General features: G+C 36.5%; 4 protein-coding genes across 14 annotated transcripts; 2 read left to right on the forward strand and 2 right to left on the reverse strand.

Annotated features, from left to right (window-relative positions):
- The first annotated feature begins 1,510 nt into the window (after positions 1–1,510).
- 5PtaseI (inositol polyphosphate-5-phosphatase A) lies at positions 1,511–12,445 on the forward strand. Of its 9 annotated transcripts, none has more exons than XM_033377210.1 (9): positions 1,512–1,704; positions 1,856–2,086; positions 2,942–3,115; positions 6,982–7,154; positions 7,216–7,303; positions 7,356–7,511; positions 7,565–7,804; positions 9,380–10,322; positions 12,019–12,445. In XM_033377210.1, exons 1-9 carry the CDS (start codon positions 1,645–1,647, stop codon positions 12,291–12,293), a joined length of 2,340 nt encoding a protein of 779 aa, XP_033233101.1. In that variant the 5' UTR covers positions 1,512–1,644; the 3' UTR covers positions 12,294–12,445. The 9 variants fall into 9 exon arrangements, with proteins under 9 accessions (XP_033233095.1, XP_033233096.1, XP_033233101.1 ...); XM_033377206.1 differs by having other exon boundaries at positions 1,513–1,704; positions 9,380–9,416; XM_033377208.1 differs by lacking the exon at positions 12,019–12,445 and adding an exon at positions 11,048–11,142 and having other exon boundaries at positions 1,513–1,704; positions 9,380–9,416.
- Positions 12,439–13,468, reverse strand: bai (Transmembrane emp24 domain-containing protein bai). Its single transcript, XM_033377211.1, has 5 exons — positions 13,190–13,468; positions 13,012–13,132; positions 12,883–12,953; positions 12,694–12,820; positions 12,439–12,620 (listed from the first exon to the last, which is right to left on the reverse strand). Exons 1-5 carry the CDS (start codon positions 13,367–13,369, stop codon positions 12,499–12,501), a joined length of 621 nt encoding a protein of 206 aa, XP_033233102.1. The 5' UTR covers positions 13,370–13,468; the 3' UTR covers positions 12,439–12,498.
- A 729-nt stretch (positions 13,469–14,197) lies between these two features.
- On the forward strand, positions 14,198–26,908 carry Ythdf (YTH domain-containing family protein). Of its 2 annotated transcripts, XM_033377201.1 has the most exons (10): positions 14,198–14,608; positions 14,679–14,713; positions 14,910–14,931; positions 15,486–15,578; positions 15,644–15,748; positions 20,893–21,002; positions 22,525–22,668; positions 22,723–23,375; positions 24,431–25,385; positions 25,925–26,908. In XM_033377201.1, exons 2-10 carry the CDS (start codon positions 14,696–14,698, stop codon positions 25,949–25,951), a joined length of 2,127 nt encoding a protein of 708 aa, XP_033233092.1. In that variant the 5' UTR covers positions 14,198–14,608; positions 14,679–14,695; the 3' UTR covers positions 25,952–26,908. The 2 variants fall into 2 exon arrangements, with proteins under 2 accessions (XP_033233092.1, XP_033233093.1); XM_033377202.1 differs by lacking the exons at positions 14,198–14,608; positions 14,679–14,713; positions 14,910–14,931; positions 15,486–15,578; positions 20,893–21,002.
- LOC4802126 (purine nucleoside phosphorylase) lies at positions 16,783–17,836 on the reverse strand. 2 transcript variants are annotated; one of them, XM_015182142.2, is made up of 3 exons: positions 17,641–17,782; positions 16,927–17,560; positions 16,783–16,869 (listed from the first exon to the last, which is right to left on the reverse strand). In XM_015182142.2, exons 1-3 carry the CDS (start codon positions 17,643–17,645, stop codon positions 16,831–16,833), a joined length of 678 nt encoding a protein of 225 aa, XP_015037628.1. In that variant the 5' UTR covers positions 17,646–17,782; the 3' UTR covers positions 16,783–16,830. The 2 variants fall into 2 exon arrangements, with proteins under 2 accessions (XP_015037628.1, XP_001359107.3); XM_001359070.4 differs by having other exon boundaries at positions 16,927–17,836.
- Positions 26,909–26,959: the final 51 nt, after the last annotated feature.

A 26,959-nucleotide genomic window follows, 5' to 3' on the forward strand; every position in this document is an offset into this window, starting at 1 on the left:
ATATTTTGTTTAACCTCTGCGGAACTAATTTTCTACGCGAAGGATTGGTACCTCCTAATTTGCAGATTGATTCGATATTTATATCGTTATACTACGCTTTTTCAAATATTTCTTTCGGTTCAGATAGTTTTGGGTCACTGCTTTCATATTAAAACGTTCATGATGTGCTAAAAATTCTCGATCGGATTGAACCCAGTACCATTTCCCGGCCAGTCCAATGTCTTAATTGCAGGTGCGAGTTTTACCTGCGGTGTCAGCTACGTATAGCTTCTAGTCAGGAGTCCTCAGACCAGATACCCTATTTCCGAGGATCCAGGGCTCCTGAATAAGAACTATGTCGGCTCCACCCTTGGCTAGGTGGAGCAAGAGAGCAGCGCGTGCTGCCTTACAATGGTGGAGGTTTATCTGCAGGAGTTTGATCTTCATGCTAGGGATCTCCGGAGGCTCCAGGTCTGGCTCGACCTCCGGTTGCATGCCCTTAGAGTCGGACCTGTACGGTACTATGACTACCTTCTTGACCTGAAGCAATCTCGCTGACGACTTCCAAATAAATAGCCTTTTTCGACATGCACACGAACGCGGCAATCCCTATTATGATTTCTGCGCCCGGTTTTTAGAGCATACTTTATTCTTTAATAATGAACATTATCGAGTCAAATGTGGACGGATCATGTAGCTCCAGCTCCTTTTCTGGCAACATAGGCCTCGCCAAAGCGAACCAAAAAAGTCGACACTTCATGGATGGCAGAGATCGGCAGAGAGCAATTAGAAGAGCTGAAGGACAGCTCACCTTCCTTCACAGGAAGAAGGAAGAACATGATATGAGGCAGAAAAAGATAACCTCATCCACACGCAAAAAAAATTCCAGTATGATTTATTGGAAGTGCTGAGAAATATAAATAAATAAGTTTATAATTTGCATTATGGTCTAAACAATATTTTGCGATTGCAGATCGTATCTGTTCTGCTGAGTGATTAAAATCACCAGAACTGTTGCTGATATCGGGCTGTTCGCATATTTTGGTGTTGAAACACGGCCGAAATAATTGCTACATCTTGATCATTCATTATAAGAACCAAAAATTAATAAATCTTCCGCGCAAATTTAATGCACTTGTTATTGGCATTAACTGTTTTTGACGGATGGTGGATGGTGCCAGTGTGAATCGGAGTTTCACATCTGTAAAAAAATCCCACCATTCCCCCGGGATGGACTTAGTTTGCAGAGCCTATAATCATATAAATTTTATTCCGTACCACTAAGTGAAATTTTACAATTCCAATGAAAACTGTGGTCATCTGCAATTTGTGCCAGTGGGAATCAGTTTTTCACATCTTGAAAAATGTTCCCACAGTAAATCCCTAGATGTTTTCCCTTTATAGGCTATTCACACAACCAGCGTTAATGTAATGACACCTAGTCTGCGTCATTGTGTCTATTCAGACATCGATACACAACGCGCGGTGTATAGACGATATTATCTCTTTAAAACATCGCATATACACTTTATGAAGTATCGATAAGATATCGAGAAAACATCATTGGTATTCATATTTGCTTATCAAAATACATATGTTATGGGAATAGCGCAATTAAACATATTTTAGTGAAGCGTAATCGGAAAAATTGATTCTGTATAGAATATGGATGTTCATACCAAAGTATTACTTGTAACAGCTAATGTTGGGAGTTTATTCGAAGATGTAAGTAGAAAATATTTGCAAAATAGAGGTTTGTTTACATTTTAACATTTGTATGAACATTTGAATAAATGTATACATCACTATTAGAATGTATGTATATTAGAAATTTTCATGTACATACGAGCATTATTTTAATTATTTCATAATGCAGCCAGAGGGACTTCTTCAGACATGGCTACACGAATTTCTTTCCAAGGTTTCGTATATTCAACCAAAATTTTTAGCTTTACACCTTCAAGAAGTGGGAGGAAAAACTTACGAGAAATCAATGGAACACGTACAAGAATTTATCAGATGCTTGTGTGATGATAGTGTAATGGCAGCTTATTTATCCGTTCATGCATATTTGGATGAAGATTTTAAGTCAGCTGAACACTTTACGGTAAGTAAATAAGGCCAGTCGCAACTTCATAAGCGACAATTAGATATCCCGATGGTATATGTACACTACATACATATACACATATGTACATACATAAATCGAATAGTTTAATTTTTTAATATTCGTTTACATGGGTATATATGTCAACCATTACCTTAATGGTAAATAGGGCAGGTTACCAAATACTACTAATCTTATTGGGAGAGAGCGGCCTTCACATGCCAGGCATCAAAAACCCACCCTTAACTGATAGGTCTGACCAATGGAGAGAGTTTTCCTTATTCCGTCCTCCATCTTAGGAGTGAGCAGATATCATTAATATAGATACGTTAAGGTGGTATTCCACCAGTTTGAGAATAAACGAGGGGGAACGTTGTGAGATGCTGCGGACATCGCAACTCTACATTTATACCCGATACTAAGTCAGAATGGCTCTACTCCGGCAGACGCCGCCAATATTAACCGACACGACAAAGAGTGCGTGCAAGAGAGACAAAAATCAGTCTGAGCGTGACGTCGGGCGCTGCGTAGCCAGTGCAAATTAATAAAATCACATTTTCATTTTTTAATTATATATATTATTTTCTAATATTTCTTCTGTATTTTTTTAAATGTTTAATACCATGTTTCCTTTATTATTATCGAACGTATAACTCAATTATCTTAAAAAAAAAAATCGAAGAAAAATGGGCGGCTAACGGTATATTTAGTATCTGTTATCATTATTAACATTAAACAATTTTTTTTTTGTATTTTTAAAGATTCAAAACTATTTTTAAGATAGTTTGCTTTATTTGAAATTTATATAAATATAACATTTTATAATTTATATAAACATAATATTGTCTCTTATAGGCACTTGGAAATCTATACTTCGCTCATATAGACATAGTGTCTTTGAAAATATGGAATTTTTTAACTCACAACTGGGAAGAGCAAATCCAAAAAGATAAACACATATATTGCGGCAATATTGAAACAATTGCAACAAAGGAAAAGTCAAAATTCCCGCAAAACTATTTTCCGGAAGTAAGTATTTATTTATTTTGCGTAATTAAAAATACGTAACACACGAATTATGAGAAATGTCAGGACTGCATGAATGCATGAATGCAAGGACTGAAATGCATGAATCGCACATTCACTTGGGTTGCACGTTCGAGCCTGATGCTCCTTATGGAAGCATATCTTGACCTTTTATTAAAATTAAGGCATGAACACCGGATTTCGTTTTGAAATTTCGATTCCACCCCCGCTTCTACCGATCGAGAAATACTTGTCATCATCTTTAATATAATGGATGCCACAGAGTTTCTTCCTTTTTAGGGGCGGAAGAGGGTGGGGCGAAATTTTGAGATATACGATTTGCGGTGAAATCTAACACGAGTGTGGATACCCAATTTGGTTTGAAATGTGTGTGTTAGAGAGAGACAGAGCGAGAGAGAATGACATTTTTTTCTCGATTCTGTCTATAATACGATCTGGTTCAGATTTTGCACTCTAGAAGATATAGTCATACTCAGTCATACATTAAACGCAGGTTTTCTGTTTTCTCGTATCTTTGAAATTGTGGATGCCACAGATTTTTGCCCTTTGTGAGGGCGGAAGTGGGCGGAGCGAAGTTTTGAAATACAATTGTAACAGTGAGATCTAACAGGAGTATGGATACAAAAATTATTTGCTCTAGCTCTTATAGTCTCTGAGCTATCGGCGCTCATAGAGAGGGACAGACGGACGGACGGACAGACAGACATGGCTCAATCGATTCGGCTATTGATGCTGATCAAGAATGGGGTCGGAAACGTTTCCTTCTGTACGTTACATACATCCACTTTCACCAAAAATCTTGATATCTTGATCCTATACTCATTTTACGTATCGGGTATAAAAACAGTTTAAATAAAAGTTCGGGGAGAGTGCGACCATGTGAGATTCTGGTGGTTGACTACTAAGTAACTGACAGTTAAAATAGTTGTGGTATACGACTGATGTTTGGGGGACTTACATCACTATCATCATCACTCAATGGCCGCCTCAATAATCCAGGACTTGAGGCAGGCAGCAGTGTCGCTTCAAGGATACGCACCTGGAAAATACAAAAAAGAAAGGAAAAATGTTATAAAATTTGCTAGCTATAGATCCTTAATGATTTAAGTACATTTAGTAAGGGACACGGCCATTGCCTTTAATTTATGCCCAAGAATCCAAAAAAAATAAAAAAAAATTTTAAAAATTAAATGAAAATCGATTATAAATAAAGGGGTATGAACTATCGCGGGAGTGTCTATGTGGTTTTAAAGTCCACGAGAACCGAGGTGAACAGCACTTCCTCTGGCGTACTCTTGGAGGCATCTTCAGCGATACCAGCACCGAGCCGCCTGGGTATTTCCTCCATGCTCTTAAGAAAGCCGGTTAGCCGATTACCCCAGGTTCTACACATTTCCTTCAGCTGTCTCGGTTTGTGATTCTTCAGGTGGTAGTACTCCTCCACCTGCTTTCGGTCTGTAGTCTGGGCTGCATCTCTAAGTCCCTTTGCAGCGTTCTAAGAGAAACACCCATTCCCGCCCATTCAAGGTTCTCTCCTTCGCCAGCCCAACGCCGTCCTAAGCCAGGACGTCAGGGGCGGTACTTGAAGGGCGCTCTCGATGGTGGATACTAGCGAGTGTAGTGCCGTCTACAGTGATTTCTCTTTGGTGTAGGCGTGTTGGTTTGTTGACTTCAATCCCCCTACCTCATTCCTGATGTGTAAATCCAACAGCTTTTCTAGTGTTTTTAGTATAAAGGAGGTAAGGCTTATCGGTTTGTAATCCTTGGGACTCACGTGGCTGCACTTTCCTGCCTTAGGGAGGAAGACAACTCTCGAGGTTCTCCATTGGATGGGGATATAGCCCGTACTTAGGCATGCTGAGTATATTGCGAAGAGCCATGGGGTAATAACCTCTTTGATCAACTGCATCATGCCTGGGAATATCCCGTCCAGTCCTGGTGCTTTTATGCCCGCGAAGGATTCTATGGCCCAGTGGATTCTCTTAGTGGTTAACAGACTTATTGGGGGGTGCTGTTCCTCAGTTGCTAGGTCCTGATGCTCCTTGGCGTCAGTGACCTCGGTGCATCCAGGGAAGTGCGCCTCCATTAGTGCTGTTAGGGCTTCTTTACTGCCCTCTGTCCACTGTCCGTTGTCTTTGGCAGCACTCTCGATCGAGCGTTGTCTCTTGGTAGCCAACATCTCCTCCACCTTGTTAGCGAATCCACCGTTTGTTGCCTTCATCTGGGGCAGCTGTGCGTAGTGTTCGCGACCCTCCTGTACCCGTTGCTCAGTCCAGGCTAGCTTAGACTTCTGCTCTTGGGAGATATCCGCCTTGCCCTGGAGCCGGCTCAGTAACTTGAGGGCCGCCTTATACTGAGGCCTTCATCGCATCCCTGGAACGCTTCGGCCCTTCCCTACGTAGGGAGCTGGTACCTGGTTCTTGCGAGCGGAGAAGGCTTTCTTCTTCTGTCTTGCTAATGGATAGCACGCTCTCCGGGTCCGAGTCTGTGTCGACAGCGGCACCCGCGCGGCTCACCCTGCAACGCGTCGTTTTTGTGACAGTAGTATTACAACTGACATGGCCTGCTCCCGCCATGCCCGAGGTGTGACCGCTGGCGACACGCAGGGAGGATTGCTCCTCCCCGTGCCCGCCGGTGGGCAGTCACGCTTTCCACCGACGTTTGGTATAGGTAGGTTTCAGCCACTAACATGATGTCAATGTTATGACGCTGTAAAAATAGAGCCAGCTCATTAGTGTTATGAGCCAGGCTACGGGCGTTCCAACATCCGATCCTTAGGTCCGACAGCATTATGTTCTTCTGGTGTACCTGCGTTACGCAGTTGGTCGAGGAATTGCAAGATACCTGCTGCTCCCGTTGTGAGGCCCGCTACTGACCTTTGCAGTTCCATAAGAGCTATGGAGTTTGTATCCGTCTGCGGTTCAGGATGAAAACCTTGAGCGTTGGTGGACCAAGTTGGTGGTCTGCGTATTCCTTGAAGCAGAGGGAACTGGGTGATGTAGTCCTGGTCTGTCGAGTAGTGCCGGCGAGTATCAACTTAGTCCTGTTGGGGTTTGTTTCGTCGGAAAGCATCCGCGAAGCATATCCCGCGCTGTACTGCCTTTGAGGGGATGCTTGTTACACCCAGAAGGAAGCATTTCCGACCCCATAAAGTATGTATATTCTTGATAGCCTAGTCGATATAGCCATGACTGTATGTCCGTCCGTCCCGGTTAGCGCCTAGATCTCAGAGACTATACAAGAGAAGATTTTTTGCATCCACAATATTGAAGATACGAAAAAACACAACATAGGACCATATCCATCAAATTGCGTATCTTCAATATTATGGATGCCACAGATTTTCTTCCTTTCTAGGGGAGGAAGGGGTGAGGCGTATTTTGAAATACTTGTGCAGGTTCGATATCACAGGAGTGTGGATATAGATTCTGCAGTCTAGACGACTATTGCCTATTGACTATTAACATCTCGACTCCGCATTTTTGGTTTTCTCGTATGTTTCAAATTGGGGATGTCACAGATTTTTGACCTTTGTGGGGGTGGGGTGAAGCGTTGAAATACACTTGTTACAGTGACATATTACAGAAGTTTGGATACAAAATGTCGTTGCTCTAGCTCTTATAGTCTCTGAGCACTAGGCGCTCATAGGGACGTCGTTCCCTAAATCCTAAATCCTGAAATCCTACATAATCATAAAAGTTATTACTATTGCTAAAAGAATTCCTTTTTTAGATGTACAAAAATACGAAAAATTATATTATTAAAAAAGTAACTATGGCTCCGCATGTTTAATACTGTTAAATCTATTCCAATAAGGTATATATTCTTGAACTTTTCTCCTGCTTTAGTGTAAATGGTCTCGGAAAGGTTTTATGCGCACACGTTGGGAAATTAATGGTACAGTGATCGATCTAGTCAATATCCACCTTTTTCATGATGCATCAAATTTGGTTGCTTGTGAAAGTTTTCCATCTGTATATTGTAAAACAAGGAGAAGAGCGTTAGTTCATACAATTGAAAGGTACTATTAAATAAATAATTAAATACAAAAATGCAATTCAATTAAATATACTTTAAAACAGATTTCATTCGGATGAAAAGAATGGTTCAGTACCATATTTCCTATTTGGTGATTTCAATTTTAGATGCGATACCGACGGCGTCGTAAAAGTAAGTTAACAATATCAACCTAAGAAACTGTATTTTTAAACTTTTTGAACAGGAACTAACGAAGAACCTAAATCCCTATCGCGCTGATGATACCAGGATTGAAAACAATAAAGTTCATTATCGTAATTCAATTGGAGACACCGTACTTACTATAGGAAAGAAGGAATTTAGTCATGTCGATCATAAACTGAAGTTTAAGGAAGATTGGGTAACTATTTATTGCAGATCGTAAGGCTATATTTTATTATTTGCTCTAATTAGCTCAAGAAGTATGACAGAGAATTGGAGCCACTTAAGGATACTCTAGACGAATACCCGATAAATTTTTGTCCAACTTATCCTTTTGAAGAGGACCCACACATGCCCATGGACTATATGTCAACTCGTTGTCCGGCGTGGTGTGATCGTATTTTAATGAGTCCCCAAATTAAGGAAATGGTCGTAATTGATGAATGGAAATATGGCATGATCGGTGAATCTGCATGCATGGGAGATCATAAGGTAAATTCAATAACTATGAGAAGCTTAAAACCAAACGTTGGGTAGCTATTCACATATGTACATATATGTCTTAATAGTAGATAGGAAAAACCATTTTTACAGAGTGTATTGTAGTTTATTTTGTCATTGACTTGGTTGGTCCAGCTGATCGTAAACTTAAATATGATGTGTTTCATTAAACGGTGCGCGGAAACTAAACGACTTTACACATTATACATTATATTCCTATCTTTTTAGTCAGCTGTTTGAATACGGTTTAGATGCTTGGAGTACCCCAATGAAAGGTTCGCCAAGAATAGATTCATCGGGAAATTCATTTCTAGCAATTTATATTATAGTGCACAGTCTGTTCAAAAAAGATGTTAACGCCATGGAAATATTTTGGAATATTCTTATATACATGAATGAACGCATTGAAGTCTTTAGCCAAATCTAGTTTATTCTATATTATATCGAAGAACTAGAAATAATTTTAAATAATTTTATTCTCTTAAACTTCATAAGTCTCTTTTGGTGTCGGAAAACGTTGCCCACTCAAATTTAACCAACCATTGACCATTGACCCAACACAGATCCTATTAAAACGGCAAAAAATTACATTAAAAATCTGTTAAATTTGAATACGTATTAAGGGTGATATCGGACCTTGACCGTTTTGTGTCGAAATTTCGCCACACCCCTTCCGCCCCCGCAAAGGACGAAAATCTGGGGCATCCACAAATCTCAGAGACTATTAACGCTAGAGTAACCAAATTTGGTATCCACACTTCTGTTAGATCTCACTATAAAACGTATATCTCCAAATTTCGCCCCACCCCCTTCCGCCTCCACAAAGGACGAAAATCTGTTGCATCCACAATATTAAGGATACGAGAAAACTAAAAACGCAGAATCATAGATAATGACCATATCTATCAGATTGCTGAATCTGGATCAGATCAGATAATTTTTATAGTCCAAAGGAACAAATCAATTTGCCCTGGCTACGTAGCGCCCGACGTCACTCTCAGACTAAGCACGCGTCTCTCTTGCACGCACTCTTTGTCGTGTCGTTGCTAATCGTCTGCCAGAGGAGAGCCATACTGACTAAGTATCGGGTATAAATGTAGAGTTGCGGTGACCGCAGCAACTCACAACGTTCGCCCTCGTTAGTGATAAATTTAGTTTACTTTTGAACACATCAGTTAAAATTCTTGTTAAATTTGGTTGGTATATAAAGATTTTCAAAAGATACCGTTAAATAAATATATACAGTTCATATAAATAACACAGTGCGACATAATAAAACTTTTGGAATGTGTACTTTGTACAAGACAAAAATTATGTTTAGGCCTGGTTGAGTAGATCACATACTTACAGCTTCTGAAATTTGTGGGTATGTTTTGTGGGTATGTTACAAGTTTTAATTAGGGGGAGGGGGTATACACAACCAGGCCTACAACCTAATTTTTGTCTTGTGCAAAGTACAAAAGCTCCGTCGCATAGTGTAATAAGTAATACTAATTGAATTTAGCGATATTGAAAATTGTTTTTAATCGGTCTAATAATTATTATCTCTTCTCTTTTATCATGTAGCCTATTTACTTAAGTGTTCGTCTAAAGGCAAACAAAGGTACTTGTAGATCTTGTGTTTGCACCTATACACAAACTTATGCAAAAAGCGAAAACTTCCCAACATCACCTCTACCCGCAGTCAGAAACATATGTCCCTATTCCAATAAATTATTTTTGGAAGTTTTATGCGAATGTAAAAACATACCTAGCAGTGCAAAGCTTACAAATGTAACCGATGTACGTAATGTATTCGAATCCTTAAAAGTAAGTCAAAGTGAACATAAAGAAGGAATTACTCCCTCAAATATTCCGAATATAACTATTAATGTAATTGACTCTGATAATGTCTGCTTGTGCTTGTGTGCACAATTACCTAGTACAATTTTGCAATTTGACGATCAAATGGAAAAAACTGAAGAATTAAATTGCGTCATGTGTCGTAATATAGGGAAAATACAGACAACCGCGTACCAACACAAGCTTTTTTCGGAGCGCCTTCTGCTCCCCCAAGACACAATAATCAGCACTATCGATCATCAGCATCTCAACACAGATATTGAACATGTTCATGATGATCCATATACTCCAGAAAGCAATGAGTCACACTCACCTCATCCTGAGATGACAAGCGGATGTACGTCAATCTCAAACCGAATTCGCAATCCGTTTGATCCTACACTGTCACAAGACAGATATTTTGAAATTAAAAATACGGAATTGGACCCTTCGGATAGTGAAAAGCTAGCAATATCAAGAAATTTTGACTCTGAAAAACAACCGAGAGGAACTGTACCTCCTGACCAATTGAAATCTAGGTTAGAAAACTTACAGAAGTTATCAATACGTTCTTTGGGGCGTGATGACACTTTTGTTCGGAATGGTGATGTTGAAAATGTTAATAACGTATGCTCAAGTGCTTATCCATCTCGCACAAGACGAAACTCAATTGTTATCCCTATGTGTTGTAACATTAATTAACATCAGTTTGTTTTTATTAAATGATTTTGCTACAAATAAAAGTATTCCAAGGTCGTCTTCTTTTCGTTCTTTTCTTTCATTCTTGTCATTCTTTTCAAATACAGCACATTATCTCTAATATGTCGATTTTTCGGTATCAGTCATAGAATTTTAATATTCATATTAAGGGCTTACTTAATAGGAATACTCCAATTCGAAAATTTAAGCTACGCAGATGGAGGGTTTTGATTCCGGAAGAATATGGGTTTGAATTTGATTCAAAAATAGTTAAATAACTTATTTTAAAACAAAAAGTCGAAAGAAAAGAAAATTATATTTTTACATGCAGACGGACGATGCTTAATTTTATTAAACTCAAATAAAAAAAACTAAAAAGAAGAATTTACATTTGAATTAAATACCTTTTTCAAACATTCAGCAAACGAATTGTTAAACAAATTTTTGGGTTAAATTTGTAATCAATTTGTTTCATCTTTATTATTTTGAAAAGAAGATAGATTTCTGAAGATAACTTTTACCAGATTATTAAAAAAAATCCACCTTTTGGACCATAGTTAACTTTGCTGTGATATAAAAAATCACTATCATAAATCAATTTAGCACCAAAAAAAGTTGGTTTGTCATTTATACATTTTTACATATGTACGTTTTTTTATAAATTCATTTGACAACTCATTTTATTTAATGTAATATCGTTTATTTTTTTCGCAGTGGAAGAAATTCAGCATAAACCCGTTCTTAAACATTTGTTTTGGATTTATATATTTTTTATTTTTTGTCGATCTATTTAAGAAAATAAACATTTACAATATACCTTCAAAATCGTTTATATTTTTTAACTATTAATTTAATAATATTATTGTAGTTAAGATCAGTCATATATGAATGTAAACGTAAGGAATCAAAAATGTCTAGGCTCACCCATCATTATTACAAGCACCCATAATGCTTGGGATTGAATTTATTAAATTTTTATTGAACATTTTATCCAACAACATTTTTTGTGTTACATGTATGCTCAAAATTATGGTGTGCCTAAACTTTATTGATCCACTTACAAGTTAGTCTTTTAATTATACCAAAGACTTTACAATACCAAGATGTTGCATGATGGAACAAAAAGCTTTTCATTCAGGGTTTCATTTTTCTTTTCACATACATATGCTTCGACTCTGGCCGTGGCCCGCTGCCTTCTCGGCCACAACAAATACGAAGGCGCAGAAACGGCGTACTTTTCTAGCAACAAATACACATTCTTTGGCGACCCACAAAGTCTATCCTCTTGCACAAGAGAATGGTTCGAAACGGAATTTGCAATAGTGCAATAACAAATTGTAGGTCTTCGGCATGATAGGCTTATTTTCTCCGAGACGGTGATAAAATGCGGCTCGCCAAAGACCGAGTATTTGTTATAGGCCGAAGCCGAGTAGGCAGCGAAGCCGACGGAAAGCGAAGATAGCCTTAAAGTGAATTTTACTACATACAAGTACACTGCGCTTAAATACCAAGAAGCGTCAAACGAAAATTTGAATGGAATTTGTTCCTGATGCAATACCGTATTCTATAGTCTTTGATTATACACCAACAAAATTATTATTCACGAAATTTAAATTTTAGTGGTTTTAGTGACTGGTATTTAATGGATTTCACTTTTTAACCTAATTTATTTTCTATTGTTATAGGCTCTGCGCATATCCCTTATGTTCCCGAATCGTTAAAAGTTTTAGGGCATGAAGCCTTGAATGATGATAGTCTTTGGATGGAACAATCAAACACTGATACTTGTTGTTCTTCGAACAGTTTGGTTGCCAATACGCATTATATACGTATGAAGCCCGTCTCTACCAGCCCGAGTGAAGACATGAAAGACAAGAATGGTATTCTTTCTTGCAAAAATGAAGATTGCAAAAGTCTTGACAATGATAATGCACTGCTATTAAAGGAAACAACCGTTTAAAAAAATCACGTCAAGAATTTGTGTAGACTGGCCCAATTACTTGTACCTTAAAGTATTGTTTTTAAATTATGTATGTTAAATGCGTCCATCTTAAATAATGTTTTTAAATGGAGAGCTTGGAATATTTAAAATATATAAACATGTGTACTTTATTGATTCTTGAATTTATTTTAAACGAAAGTTGAGAGGATTCATGTTTTTTACACTATTCAATAAGTTTTTTTGCTTTAAAATATCTGCGAAGATACAGGACTTGCCACGTAGCCAAACCAAGCAAACAGCACATGCTGAAAATGCTAAAGAATAGGACTCGACTATTTGTTTTTTCTGCAATAAGAAGATACAATTTTTTTTTATAAAGTTATCATTCTTAACTGGCGAAGACTGTTTTCACTTTTACCATTTGTGTCACGCATTTCTTCCTCTCGCTTGCGCATTAGAATAAAATCCCGCACTATTGAATCGGAAAGGTCTTCCAAGCGTTTAAGGTCGACTTCAAGAGGTTTCAATTTGGAAGCCTCACCAATCTATAGTATAAGAGTTAAAAACTAATCGTGGTACCCATTTAAAAAAAATCAGTTTGACTTACACCCTCGTAGCTTTTTGTTTCTACACCTTTTTTTGTCATTAGCGAAACCTCTTGCGGAATCCCTCGTTGATCTGTAGCAGTATTATTTATATAATATTTCTGGATAGAAGGCATTATTGTTTTACATACGTGGTGGTACTTTTGAGATGAAGCATATTTCGTAGGCGTCATATACTTCTGACATAAAACTGAATTTTCCTTTGGTAATGTGCTCCTTTTGTGACAATATATGTCCTTTTGTGTCCCGTGCCTAATTTTATTGAATTTTAGTTTCGATTTCGTTTTAAAAAATGATGATCAAACTTACAACATAGTCGATGATTTGGCCGGGCACATCGGAAACTTCGTATTCCCCCATTACCAATTGATTTGCCTGAATGTCTTCTTTGAGGCACTTTTGGGTGTTTGGCGCCAGGTTAAACATAACACTGTCAATTGGCCAAACATATCCGATGAATAAAAAATAAAAAAACGTTGCTTTTGCCATGTCGTGAGTTTCAATATAAATAACTTAATGAATGACAAAGATGAGGTGGCCAACTTTTCTTCTTCCTACTTCATACTCGACATTCAAAGTAAAGATACTGACATTCCAACAATTGCAACCCTGCATGAAATTTAATTTTAAGTGTTGAACAAGTAAGAGCATTATTACTGGTATTCGTTAAAAGAATTTCCATTTGCTTAAAATATCGTAACTATCGGTAGAGAAATATAATTGTCACTCTTGTGATAAAACTGTTTATTTAGAATAAAAAAAACAATTTTTTCTTCAGTCAAGTATTTCCAACCAAAAAATAAAAATTTTATACATACAGCCAGTCACAAAAGTTTTCCGATTTACTTTTGAATACACATAAATTGGTGCTCCCGTTTTCACATTCCGCAAGATTTATTTGTTTTAATTTAACTTTTGCTTTCTTTATAAATAATTTTATTTTAACCCGACCTCAAATTTGGCTCGGAAAAAATTGGCCTGGACAACATCAATTTTCGTTTTGGTGCAAACAGCAAAAATATGTGAAAACTGGACAACCTCAAAACGAAAACGAAACATTTTGGCTGAAAACGTAATCCGCAACAGTAAATGAAAAACGGAGCCTGTCTGTATATATCGTATGATTCTGTTTTTGGTATCTTTTATTAGTTGCATTAATTCTTAGGAAACTTTTAAAAAAATATGGTCAGTTGTATAGGCAGTCGTCTAGAAAAGCTTGTTTTGTAAAATGGAGCCTGCCTGATAGTGAAAACAATTCTTAAATTACAATTGAACGGAAATAATTTATAAGCAGCAGTTTGCTGTGTAACGAACTTAATTTTCCTGTTGTCTGGTCACACTCTGCTGCGGGCGAACAACTAGTTCAACTAGTGAAATTTGTATCTTGTATCTGTTAGTCATAATTCAGTTAACTGATTCTGAGTTTATTGACAGCCAATCAAATAAAATCGAATCAAAAGTAAATGTAAAAGTCCTCAATTGTCGAAACGATCCTATACGCATGTAAAAGTTCACGTAACATATTGGTTCACGACTGGTCTCGGAGGCACCGCCGCTATAACAATTTACGGCTTAGGACGCGTTAAGCATTTTATCTACATACACTTTTGTAGAAGTGCGAGTGGTGTCAGTGTGTGGTTCTTTAAGTAGAAAAAATCGCAGTTTTCTAAAAATTTTAAATAGCAAAATATACCAATCTTGATTTTTTTATAACTTATTTTTAAAGAGGTAACTTTAATAATTTAAAATTTTAAAAAGCGTACACTTGTAAACTTGGGCATCATGTATATTTTTCCAGGTAGCAAACTGCTGCAAATGTCAGGCGTGGATCAGGTAATTTTATTTTTCATAAATACATATGTATGTACAAACATATTTGTACATCTAAATATATGAAACTTTAAAAATCCGTGCGTGAATGGATGTACACACATGCGTTTGCACGTATGCATATGCGTTTGTTACATTTTGATTTATATGACTCGTTGACGGAACATCTTTTAAATTATGTGTTCTTTTTTTTTTGCAGATGAAAATATCAGGAAATACAGGTATTCTGCTAAAAACGATACATTAGGCATTCTAATAGTTAAAGACGTAAAAATGGAACTTATATTAAATTAGAATATTAAAATTTAACGTTTTACGGAATTTCATGTGTGTATACATTTATATACATACCCTTGCAGAGAATACAATTCCTATGGCGATACGATTACAGCCCAGGGAATAAAGCGTTAAGTATATGTACATGCATGTATGTATGCATGTAATGTACATACATAAATATGTTTGTACTTTAGTGCCGAATCGATATAGTACTGTCCGCCCGTCGGTTTATACAGAAACTTTTCACTCAGTTCTTACGCTACATATGTACATATGTATCTGACCATATCTGCACAGACTTCACAGAAGAAACCATACTCAAAACACTAGTTTTATGTGTTTTCCATAGCTCGCAAAATTAGATCGAACACAAATATCTAAATTTAAAACTAGAATAGGAAGGTTTCATCTGCAAGGGTTATATATATGTAAAAGCTTTGGGACCCCCGATGCGACTCTTACTTCTTGTACCATTAATGATACCAAAATCTAATAGCAAAATCGGTTGAGGAGCGTAATATACCATGGAGCCAACAAGTTGATGAGGCATCGTATGAAAATTTATCTTCTCCCAACGATGAATTCTCTGGTATGATAAAAACTACACTTATATAAGCTACATTATTTAAATTTTGTTCTTTTCACTATAAAAAGTACATGAAAACTCGATGCAATTCCAATATCCGCCGTTTAACCTTAAAGAGAACTATAATTTACCATGGAGTAACATGAAGGGTCGACAAATTTCTACAGACCATGGTATGTATTGCTAATTTACAGTACTAAGTAATAAGAAATTAATCAATTCAAAATAGTATTAGTAATAAATAACATAGAGTAGTCAATTCTCTGATAACTCTGACTTGTTTATTTTTAACAAAAAACTACATCCCCAAGTAAACCTGTTTATAGGCGGTCAAAATAATATTAATGTGAACTAGGAACATACTGCTCGCTTTAAAAAGTTGAAAGATCTTGTTAGTTGTTTACAGATCCATGAGATCAATACAATAATAACGTTATCAAAATAGTGAACCAAGAGTAAAACAATTATACCAAAAGATTTTGCGTGTTGGGAATACTATGTAGTAGAATGTGGTAAATTTTAAATTTTCAGCATCGCCAAGCAGGGTAAACTTGATAAAAACAACTGCTAAACTATTTAAAATATCGGCCAAACGAATTGTGACAAAAAACATAATCAGCCAGGCTCCGTTTTTCACATTCATAAAAGTTTTCCGATTTACTTTTGAACACACATAAATTGGGGCTCCCGTTTTCACATTCCGCAAACATTTTCGTTTGGTGCAAACAGCAAAAATATGTGAAAACGTAGTCCCCAAAGTAAATGAAAAACGGAGCCTGCCTGAATAAACCGAATTTCAATATGCTCATCTTTGACCAAACGGAATTAAATCCATACATTTCTTAAACGGCTACTTCCTTATAAGTAAAAACGAACCATCTAAGCATCTACAAATATGTAAACAACTGGACTGTTTTATGATAACGCTTAGTTGGCATTGTTTCCACATATTGTAGTTTGATTCTGGCGCCAAGGAACTATCGCTTTAGCGGCTTTCAAGACGAATAGACGGAGCTTTTCAGTTCCAAGGACCAGACCTATGAGACAGGATTAGATGTGTGTTAGTTGCCATTCATTAATCAGTGTCAGTCAGGGCAAACAGATCTAGCTTAGTAATCTAGCGTCGCTTCCATTTAAAACCTGGATGGCATGTTTTGTCTAGAGCAAAATCTTTAACGAAGTCTAGTTTTTTAAAAACCTATTTTTGCTACTGCTTCTTCATGGATTTATTTAAAGATTCATTTTCACGATAATTTTATTTATTGCGATTTGCAAAATTACTGCACACCAATATCTGTAAAAGTTAGTTTTATAATTGTTGTGCTTATTAAGTATTAAAGCGGATCTTTACCTTAGCTTTCAAAATATCTTCAGACCAGTCCTCTTTTGAAATATTTGCTATTGCTTTGCTCAGTACCTGTTGGAGTTTTTCCACTTTGTTTTTAAACACATATATTATTTCATGGGTGGTTGCAATTGGTTGGTTTGCGCACCAGCACTCAATGTTAGTAACCAGCCCTATCGAGGCATATAATATGCCCGCTTCCTTGGCCAAGGTGGCTTCAGGAGACAGAGTCATACTGAGCAGATCTGCTCCCCATTTGCGATATATATTGTTTTCAGCAAGTGTCGAATAGCGAGGTCCTTCGAGTGTAAGAACTGTTGCCTTGGAGTGCGTGGCGAGGTCAAGTTCTTGTGCAGCATTTAGAAGATGCTGCCTTGTACGCTCGCAGAATGCAGGATACATTGGTAGATGACAGACACCAAAGGGACTGCCCAGTGCACCATCATAGAAAGTCTGAGCACGCCTTGTTGTGTGATCTATTAAATCGTTTGGCACGACAAAGTCTCCTGGCATAATATCCTCCCGCAAAGAACTAAGGCTGTGGGTTACCAAGATGTGTGTGCATCCTAATTTACGCATGGCCCAAATGTTAGCTCTATAGTTAATATTTGTCGGCATGATATCATGCAAACGGCCATTTCTACAGAGAAGGGCACATTTTACGCCATCGATTAAGCCTTCAATTATAATGTCAGAAGGTTTTCCAAAAGGCGTACACACAGCATATTCCATTCGATCTTGTAGTGAGATTGTTGTATCCAGATCAGCGTCTCCAATTATTCCAATTTTAATTGGGAAAGGATCTTCATTTATCGGTTCTAAATTGTTTTCCATGTCTAACTTTAAATTTTATCTGAACTTTCCGAAAAGTGTTTTTTTTTTTTTATTTTATTTGTTTTTAACCAGTTGTAAAGATGATTTGTGTTTCTCAGAACACTTGTTCAAATGAACTGTATTTCTTTCAATGAGGTCTAAAATTTAATATATATATGCCATGATGGTTAGTTTTTTAGACAGTAATTCATTAATCGCAAAGACAATCAGCTATAACAAGCCCGGTATTCGAAGATTTTAGGGATATAGTACTATTTTTGTGGTAACACCCAGAAAGAAGCGTTTCCGAACACATAAAGTATATACATTCCTGATCACTATCAATAGCCGGAAAAACAATAGAAACGACACATTTTTTTTCGTATTTTTAAAAGTTTTCTTCAGTGAGTATATATTTTTTTAGGTTTTATAATTTTGATTGAAGATGTACACACTTGATCATAATAATAGGTACACACATCTACGTAAAAAAGTATGTAGTGGTCAAGTGTTATGGTTGTTTTCTGTGGCTTTCCGCGAGTTTCCTGACTAGGTTTTAATTTTTAAAGCATTGTAACAAAATTATGAGACCTTTTCATTAATTTGGCAATGGCCCGAAGAGATTGGCTTTCTTTTTCCAGACTAAGAGCCAATTGGGCTGTACAATAAGACTTTCGGCCTATTCTTGTAAGAAAAAAATAATTATTTGTTTATATTTAGACTGTTGTTAAATGAAATGGACGTTTAATTGCCAAAAAGTCAAGAATTTCCAAATTATTCACTTGATATTCAAAATTTACTGACACTGTACCTATTATTTTGATCAGCCATAATGTGATGTCAACTCGCAATTTCGCTTAAAGCTCTGTTATTCGGCGGTTTCCCTGTTTAATTTTTTTTGTCACGGAACTGCAATACATTGACAAATAAAACATACCAAACAAAATTTTGTTTTCAACACTTAAAGTACGATAAAACTAATTATTAATGAAAAGCTTCAAGGTGTACCTATTATTATGATCAAGTGTGTATATCATGTAAGTATCAAAATATAAAAAAACAAAAAAATAGAAACGAAAACAAAGGTTCTTATATTGTTTTAAAATTATAGAAATCGAATTATTAAGCCAACATTTTATAAATACGCACAAAAGAAGATATAAAATTATTCCTGTGGATACAGGTGTTTTTCTTGTTGTTATACGTTTCAGAATGGGTCGAGGAGTACATTTCACGGATATTAAGAGAAATCATATCCAAAATCTAAATGAGGGGCAATGTTTGTGAGTTTGTGCTTCGGCCGCGACGCTACATTTGTACCCTATACTCAGTCAGTATAGCTCCTCTCCGCCAGAGGGCACAGATAATTTACGACAAAGAGTGTTTGAGAGAAAGACAGTCTGGAAGGTCAGGACAGTCTCTATGGTTCTACGTTTTAGATTTCTCGTATCTTTGAAGTTGTGAATGCCACAGATTTTCGTCCTTTGTGGAGGCGGTTTTTGAAAGGCGCTTGTACCAGTGCGATGTCACAGGAGTCTAGCTACAAAATTTTGTTGCTCTATGTCAATGAGAACTAGGCGTCAAACAAGACGGACGGACAAACAGACAGACATGAATCATTCGACTCGGCTATTGATGCTGATCAAGAATATATAACATATACTTTATTACACACATCCGCTTTCCCCACAAATCTAATATACCTCTATAGTCATTTTCAGTATCGGGTATTGTCCAAAAATGGCGAGCTTGGTGTGGCTAGTTTCAGTCTATTTATTAAGACTTGCTGCCTTCTATAGGAAGGATAGTGTTTGAGGGGAGAGTTAGTGATAGAGAGATTGCTGATTTGTTGGTATCGCTATATCGCTATCGTTAATATCGCTAGAGTTGTGGTTTGGGTACTTACGAGTATGGTTGCAATCCAGTTTTTATTACTGATGACTCGTTTGTAATGCTCTATCTGGTTTCACCGAAGCGGTGAAACAGCCCCAGACCATGATCGAAGCGCCACAAGGTTTAACGGTCTTCTTTGTGTATTCTGGAGTTAATTATTTGTTGGGTGGACGTCGTACATATAGTTTACCATCACATCTAAAGACACTAAACTTGGATTTTTCGATCCAAACAATCATATTTCAAAAATTAGGAACTTGGTGGGTATGCACTGTGGCGAATTGAAGGCGCTTTTTAAGGGCTTAGGTCTCCTGGGCTTAGGTCTCCTGGTGAAGATTCAAGGTATTATGTACGCCGAAATGTGGAGAGACATTCTGAGTAATAATTTATCTGGAGAACATGCTGATAATTTGCCACTTGCCTGTATATTTTAACAGGACAAAGACCCGATACATTGCTGCAGGATAGTCAAGTCGTGGCTTAACCAAGAGGGAATCAATGTTTTGTAATGGTCTCCGCAGAGTTCCGACCAGAACCCTATAGAGAACTTGTGGGGAATTCTAAACCAAGTCATTGCCCAAAAAAAAACAGCAATTAAAAGGATTTGTGCCGAATTTTACAGGAAGAATGAAGGAAAATCACCCCTCAACAGTGGGCACGTCCTGTAGACTCAATACCAAGGCGTTGCTCCACTTTTCTTAAGCAGAAAGGTCATCCTACAAAATTTTAAAGTAGTTTTTTTAAAAATACTAGGAATACTGGGAAAATTTTAACTTTTTTAACCATTTTTTTTGAGGTGGCTTAAGTATATGATCAGGATATTTTGGAGATGATTTCAGATTTTTTAATTATTTCGCTGACTATATATTTTCATAACTTGGTTTTTGTTGTATTAAAACACTGACATATAGAACTAATTTGAGACAAAAAATGGGAGCTGTAAAATAAAAACTTTTCTTGATATTCGCTTAAATTCTTCGTGTAGTTCTTGGGGCTTAAGTGTATGAGCACCACTGTATATATCTGCCGAATGCGAATCCAACAAATATCATTAAAATCGTTTCAGGTGTTCTTGAGTTATTAAAAGTTATTACATATACAAAAAAAAGATTCTTTAACTTTATAAGAGGTATAATGTAATGTCTATAATATATCATATCATATAATTATCATACTTATACAGATACAGCTCGATAGAAACCTGCATATGATCTTTTTCTTGTTGATTTCTTATACAAATTTTCGATGATCCCAACATCTTTACAGATTCATATAAAAGACATGGACATAGTATTATTAATAATACACGACGAGACGACCACCAAATACCTTCTTGGAATCCAAAAAAACTGTTTGAAACGAGTTGTGCACTGCAGGTACTTCAAAAATATACATAATTATGTGATTTCAAAACTCTAAGCCGCTTCTGGTACGCATGATAATAGTAATTCAAAAATCTCGTTCGGAGTTCTCAGATATTCTGAGATACAGAAGTATGGATATATGAGCTATCGGGGTGCCACAGAAAACTGTAGAGTCTTTGACTCCCTTTGAGCAAAAAGTTGTAGTATTACAAAAATAGTTTTGGGAAATGTTGGTTTATTTTAGTGCTTTTCATTAGGGAAAAGACAGTTTTTTGTAAGCCTACGCAGAGAAAATTTTGGTACTCTTTACTTTTAATTTGTAAACAAAAAAATTCGAATTTTTACTTGCCCAGCTATTGCGTTTGAATGACAACCTTGACAAAAATAGGTTCTTTGCAAAAAACATGGCAGACAATATATAAGAAAAATGAGCCTTCGTAAAGAAACAGTGAAGCGCAGTATACTTAGAAGCACATCAGACCCGTTTTCCACTGTCCACACAGTTACAGCTTTCGTTTAAAGTTTGGCTCATTTTATTCTTGACAAGGAATACATACCATTTGCATTTATGTATTTTAATAATATGTAAAAGTTACATAAGTTGCAAAATGTTCGTAAAATTGAGAAGCGAAGCCGAACCGAAGCAAATTATTGAAATGTCTGTTGGCATTGCAACGAGTGATTCCAGATGGTGTCCGCAGGATGGTGTCGCACAGCCCCATTAGCTCCAGTGTTGACATCGATCACCCGTGCTACGGGCCAATTCAACGGCGTCAAGATGTCGTCCTTAGTACAGACGACGTCGTGGACCTGGAACGAGGGTTGTGGTGTGCGCCATATCCTTGTTATGATCTTGTCCGCATTTGAAACATTTTAACTCTTGCAATGTTGCGCCAGAACTGAACAAAAGGTATCACTTCTACTTTAGAATATAGAAAATTGATTTTAGTTGGTAACTGCTCTCTTCTGACTACTGCCAGAAGGTAAACTTTCCCCCGATGCTCTCTCTCTTCGCGTAATCCGAACTATCTCCTCAATTGGGGATGTCCGAGGTTACAATCTCTGCTAGCTGTTCCTCCGAGTAATGCCCGGGGATCCCAAAAATTAATCCTGCTTTTTGGACGAAGTGACTAAAGATTTGGGTTGAGTACCCTTGAGCAGCGTAAAAACTGTTTTCCACTATCCCGTTTGCTTCCTCGTATCTACTTAGAGTTCAATTCATCAAAAATTCTTTTCCAACTTTACTAATACATTTCAAGTTGTCATTGCTTTGCTTTTCAATTTCTTCGTCCCTATATATGCGGTACAAGCATAATCTTTCTTTTTTTGTTTTTTGTTTCCTCCGGTGGAATACCCAAAAATGTACCAAAAATTCTATCTGTAGGAGGGAATTGAAACATATTTAAACAACCGATTTTATTTAAAGTAAATGTAAAGACAATGAATGGCAGGAAATTATAAAAAATTACTGTTGAAAAATAAAAAGAAAATATATTTAATATCTATCTGTATTTATATACCTTTTTTTTTCTAGCCAAATCGTAATGAAAACGAATACCGGTCAACGCAAATTGACAACCGCACATGCGATGAAGCAGAATTTCATGGAGCTGTGGCAGCACCCAAAAAGACAACCTGGGCGTCTATTGCATCGCAGCCGGCTAAACTGTCATCAAGAGTAAGTATTTCATGATATCAATTTGATGGAAATATAACTAAAGTAAATACACAGGCTGCATCGACTACTTCCAATCATAAAAAAAAGGGTCCTGGTATGCCACCACCACCAATGGTACCCGGAAAACACAATTTAGATGTTAATGTATGGGACTTACCAAACAATAAGCCACCGCCTGTACCGACACCAACATCACCGATTGATTTGGTTTATTCTGATTTTAACTCGGATTTTTCAAAATCATCCAACACAGAGCCTCTTCTAGGGGCACGATCTGAAAAGGCTTATAAAGACTCGGAAAATTTGCATAATTACGAGAACAAAAGTTTGGCTAACATAAGTAATTCCAGCAGAATAAAGGTATCTCCAAAATGCCAAACTCGCAAAAATTTGGGAGCACATCCGGTACATCAGCCAGTAGGTCCTCAATTGAGTAATTTGGAAACTCACGGGTCATCTATCCGACGACCCGAAGGTGTTAATCTTACAAATCGGAATACTGACCGTACAGGCAGCTTTTCTAGTTCCCGCAGTGATTTTGAAAGTACATCCAAGTGTAAATATCTGGATCAAAACAGTTCTCGACCAATAGAACCGCCTGTAACTGAAGAGATTCCTGTTGATCCACAATTACTGTTGGAAGAATTAAAAGACAAAAACAATTACAATCCAAAACTAATGGACTTAAACAAAGCCACAACAGCACGGTAATTAACCCTATTTAACATAACTATAATTTTTTACTTTTCTGGTTTCATGGACTCCCCATGGACTCTTTTTATAGCCGATCCTCGAAAAGAGTATATTAGGTTTGTGGGGAAAGTGGATGGGTGTAACGCCCAGAAGAAAGCGTTTCCGACCCCATAAAGTATATACATATATTCTTGATCGGTATCAATAGCCGAGTCGTTTGAACCATGTCTGTCTGTCTGTCTGTCCGTCCTTATGAGCGCCTAGATCTCAGAGACTATAAGAGCTAGAGCAACCAAATTTGGTGTCCACTCTCCTGTTAGATCTCACTATTACATGTGTATTTCAAAATTTCGAATAAGCAACTTCTTGTACAGGTACATTAATTGGCCGTTCTTTAAGGTATCGTTTGTAAGAATTTATAAATAAACGGTTAAGGTCCTTCCCACAAATAAACATAAAATATTCCATCTGCTATGGAAAAAAAAACCGCACCAACCATTGTGAAATTCACAATTTGGCATTTCTTGCATTATCTGTTTCTTCTCCGTCTAGAAAATCATAATTGAAATGCAGAGCTACGCGTCGTCATACTATAAAAATATGGTAAAAATATTAATTAGAGCGTGGAGAATCTCCATCAAGAACTGACTAACTTGCTATGTCCACATATACGCAAAAAGATTCATTAGTTAGATCAATAGATTAAAAAACGTAATATGCTCTTTATCACACACGCCCAGTATATCACTTCTATCCAAAGCAGAAGATAAACGCCTTTTTCAGATAATCATTGCACTTGTTTGGGCATGATTCTGAGCATTTATGCTGGGCTCTAATATGATAATACGTGGCATGTATTTATAGTTGTGATCGTTCTTTTAGTTTGTGCTTTAACTCTATTGTTAAATTATAAGGTCAAAATCGAAACAATACACAAGACATTTACTAAAAGAAAAGATGGTAATAAGTTAGTTACTATGTTTGAATAATAAATATTTTACTTTTAATTATACATTTTTTATTCGAAAGGTTAAGTATAGCTCATGACAATTAAATTTTCTTTTTTTAGTTTTTTTGTCATCAAATCGTATTCTGAAGATGATATCCACCGTAGTATAAAGTACGAAATTTGGTGCTCAACTGATCATGGAAATAAGCGATTGGATGATGCTTTCAAAGAGAGACATAAAGAAGGTGGACATATTTTGCTATTCTTTTCTGTGAATGGGTCTGGCCATTTTTGTGGGATGGCGCAGATGATGACTCCAGTAGATTACAATTCTACTTCAAGCGTTTGGTCTCAAGACAAATGGAAAGGCAAGTTTAAGGTAAAATGGATATATGTAAAAGATGTACCTAATACGAAACTCCGCCACATCCGTCTGGAAAACAACGACAACAAGTCAGTGACGAATTCTAGAGATACCCAGGAAGTGCCAAATGACAAAGGCATTGAGGTGTTACAAATATTGCACTGCTACAACCATATTACGTCCATTTTCGACGATTTTTCTCATTACGAGAAGAAACAAGAAGAAGAAGTCTCTTCGAAGCGTCCGCCAATGCATGTCCATGATGGCAATAATCATGTCAAACCACCTTTAAGTCGCAGTTTTAGTCGAAACTGTGACAATAAAGAAAGGGAACGCGATAACCGCGGCAGTGTCATGTCCCAAAAACATTTCATCGCTGGAGGAGCTGGAGCTAGTTTCCGTAATGTAGTTCATAAAAGTGCCTCGGGAAGCGGGGGCTTTAACATCAACTACACTGAATATCGTCGTGGCTTTGACATAAAAAAAACTTTTAGTAGTGGTTATCACTTAAAAAATAGAGAAACCGTGGAATTTGAGAGAGAAAACGAATGTGGAACTCAGCATGTTTCGAAAAACAGAAAAAATGAATATCAACAAAATAATGCCATTAAAAGCAATTTAAAGAATCGTGATCGAGATTTCAGTACTGAACAAATGAAAATCGACGTACGCTTTCGTACTGGTCTGTGCACATCCAAGGATATGACAAGAGTAAGTGCTACTAATCAAAATCAAAATCTTTGTAAACGCGATATTTTTATACCCGATAATCAAAGAGTGGATGTGTGTAACATCCAGAAGGAAGCATTTCCGACCCCATAAAGTATACATATATATTTTTGATCAGCTTCAAAAGCCGAGTCGATGTTGCCATGTTGTCTGTCTGTCTGGGTGTCCATCTTATTTGAGACCATAACAGCTATAGGAACGAAATTCGGTGTACAGACTCCTGTGATATTACACTGAATCATGTCTGCTACCTCCACAAAGAACGAAATTTTGAAGATACCAGAAAGCCGAATGTAGAGTCATAGCGAATGACCATATCTACCAGATTGCAGAATTGCAGTGAAAATTCCACGCGCTTACTCATTTTCTCTCTCTGTTTCATACACTCTTCCGCGCGGAGGGAGAATAGATAAAAAGAGACATTTAAAAAAAAAGTACATGTGACTTCCTGAGTATCGGGTATAAATTAAGCTCACATTCTCACTTAATTTGTTTAGTAACTTGATACATTTCTTTTACAGAACACTGATAAAGGTCCGAAGCAATGAATATCAATTAAGCATAAGTTTGCCAAGATTCAGTAAGATTATTTTTCCAAATAATATTGAATGGATGGCTCCCATAAATCTACGAAATTTTAAGATGTAAAAGTTTAACATTTTTTAACTATTGTGTGTATAGGAAAAAGCCCATTTCATGATAAATATAGAAAATAACACCAAACAAGTGGGAATTAGGATAAATGATTAAAATATGATTTTTTACGTAATTATTTATTTTAATATTTATATAAATCTATTGACGCTCACATTGAACAGGACATACTAAAACTAATGACCGATTTGTACAAGATTTCAAAACATCAAGGAACTTTCTTATTTCATTCCTTGTAGTTGCACTGTAACAAATTATAAGAGTTATCTGAATCTAAATAATTTTTACACGACCTATGTATGTATAATATAATTAAAGCATTCAATTAATCATTTTCTGAAGTTTTTATGTTCAACTTATAATACTATATAATCGACATTTGTCTAAAGAAAATTCACTAGAAATTGATATTACTTATTGAAGTACATACTTCACAGCATTTCGGGAAAAGGCAACATTTTTGGAATGAGTGAAAACAGAAAGGTGAGGTACAAATATGGTTTATAGATTTTAGACCAGAAGTTATAAACAAAAAATCAATACTGTCATGAGTCTAATACTCTGACTTCGCTAGATTTTAATAAATAATGCCTAAGTAGAAGACTGATACACATTAATAAAAAAATGTATGTATGTGCGGAGGACTCACATTCGAAACTAGAAAGTCCACATTATATTCTATTGACAGATATGTTTTCCTGTCCTTTGGGACTACTTTCGCCTATTCAATTCCATAATAGATCACTTTCGATTAACAAAAAAATTATGAACTGTTTTAAAAATGTATTATATAGATATAGTGTTTAAAATAAATGAAGTTAAAACACTAGTCGACATTCGACTGTAACATACCCGCATCTCAGATTTGTTGTTTACACTAACTGGAAATTGTCTAATTGGAA

Source organism: Drosophila pseudoobscura, chromosome 2 (assembly GCF_009870125.1).
Source record: "Drosophila pseudoobscura strain MV-25-SWS-2005 chromosome 2, UCI_Dpse_MV25, whole genome shotgun sequence".
Taxonomy (NCBI): domain Eukaryota; kingdom Metazoa; phylum Arthropoda; class Insecta; order Diptera; family Drosophilidae; genus Drosophila; species Drosophila pseudoobscura.

Excerpts from the sequence above, each read along its gene's own strand:
- Ythdf (XM_033377201.1), top strand. Across the intron at positions 15,579-15,643 it reads TCCCAACGATGAATTCTCTG|TACATGAAAACTCGATGCAA; the intron begins GTATGATAAAAA and ends CACTATAAAAAG. Across the intron at positions 22,669-22,722 it reads CGGCTAAACTGTCATCAAGA|GCTGCATCGACTACTTCCAA; the intron begins GTAAGTATTTCA and ends GTAAATACACAG.
- LOC4802126 (XM_001359070.4), bottom strand. The coding sequence starts at position 17,754 with ATGGAAAACAATTTAGAACCGATAAATGAAGATCCTTTCCCAATTAAA. Across the intron at positions 16,870-16,926 it reads AAGATATTTTGAAAGCTAAG|ATATTGGTGTGCAGTAATTT; the intron begins GTAAAGATCCGC and ends TAACTTTTACAG.
- bai (XM_033377211.1), bottom strand. The coding sequence starts at position 13,369 with ATGGCAAAAGCAACGTTTTTTTATTTTTTATTCATCGGATATGTTTGG. Across the intron at positions 13,133-13,189 it reads GCCAAATCATCGACTATGTT|GCACGGGACACAAAAGGACA; the intron begins GTAAGTTTGATC and ends CAATAAAATTAG. Across the intron at positions 12,821-12,882 it reads AAACAAAAAGCTACGAGGGT|ATTGGTGAGGCTTCCAAATT; the intron begins GTAAGTCAAACT and ends CTTATACTATAG.
- 5PtaseI (XM_033377210.1), top strand. The coding sequence starts at position 1,645 with ATGGATGTTCATACCAAAGTATTACTTGTAACAGCTAATGTTGGGAGT. Across the intron at positions 3,116-6,981 it reads CGCAAAACTATTTTCCGGAA|TGTAAATGGTCTCGGAAAGG; the intron begins GTAAGTATTTAT and ends CTCCTGCTTTAG. Across the intron at positions 7,304-7,355 it reads ATACCGACGGCGTCGTAAAA|GAACTAACGAAGAACCTAAA; the intron begins GTAAGTTAACAA and ends CTTTTTGAACAG.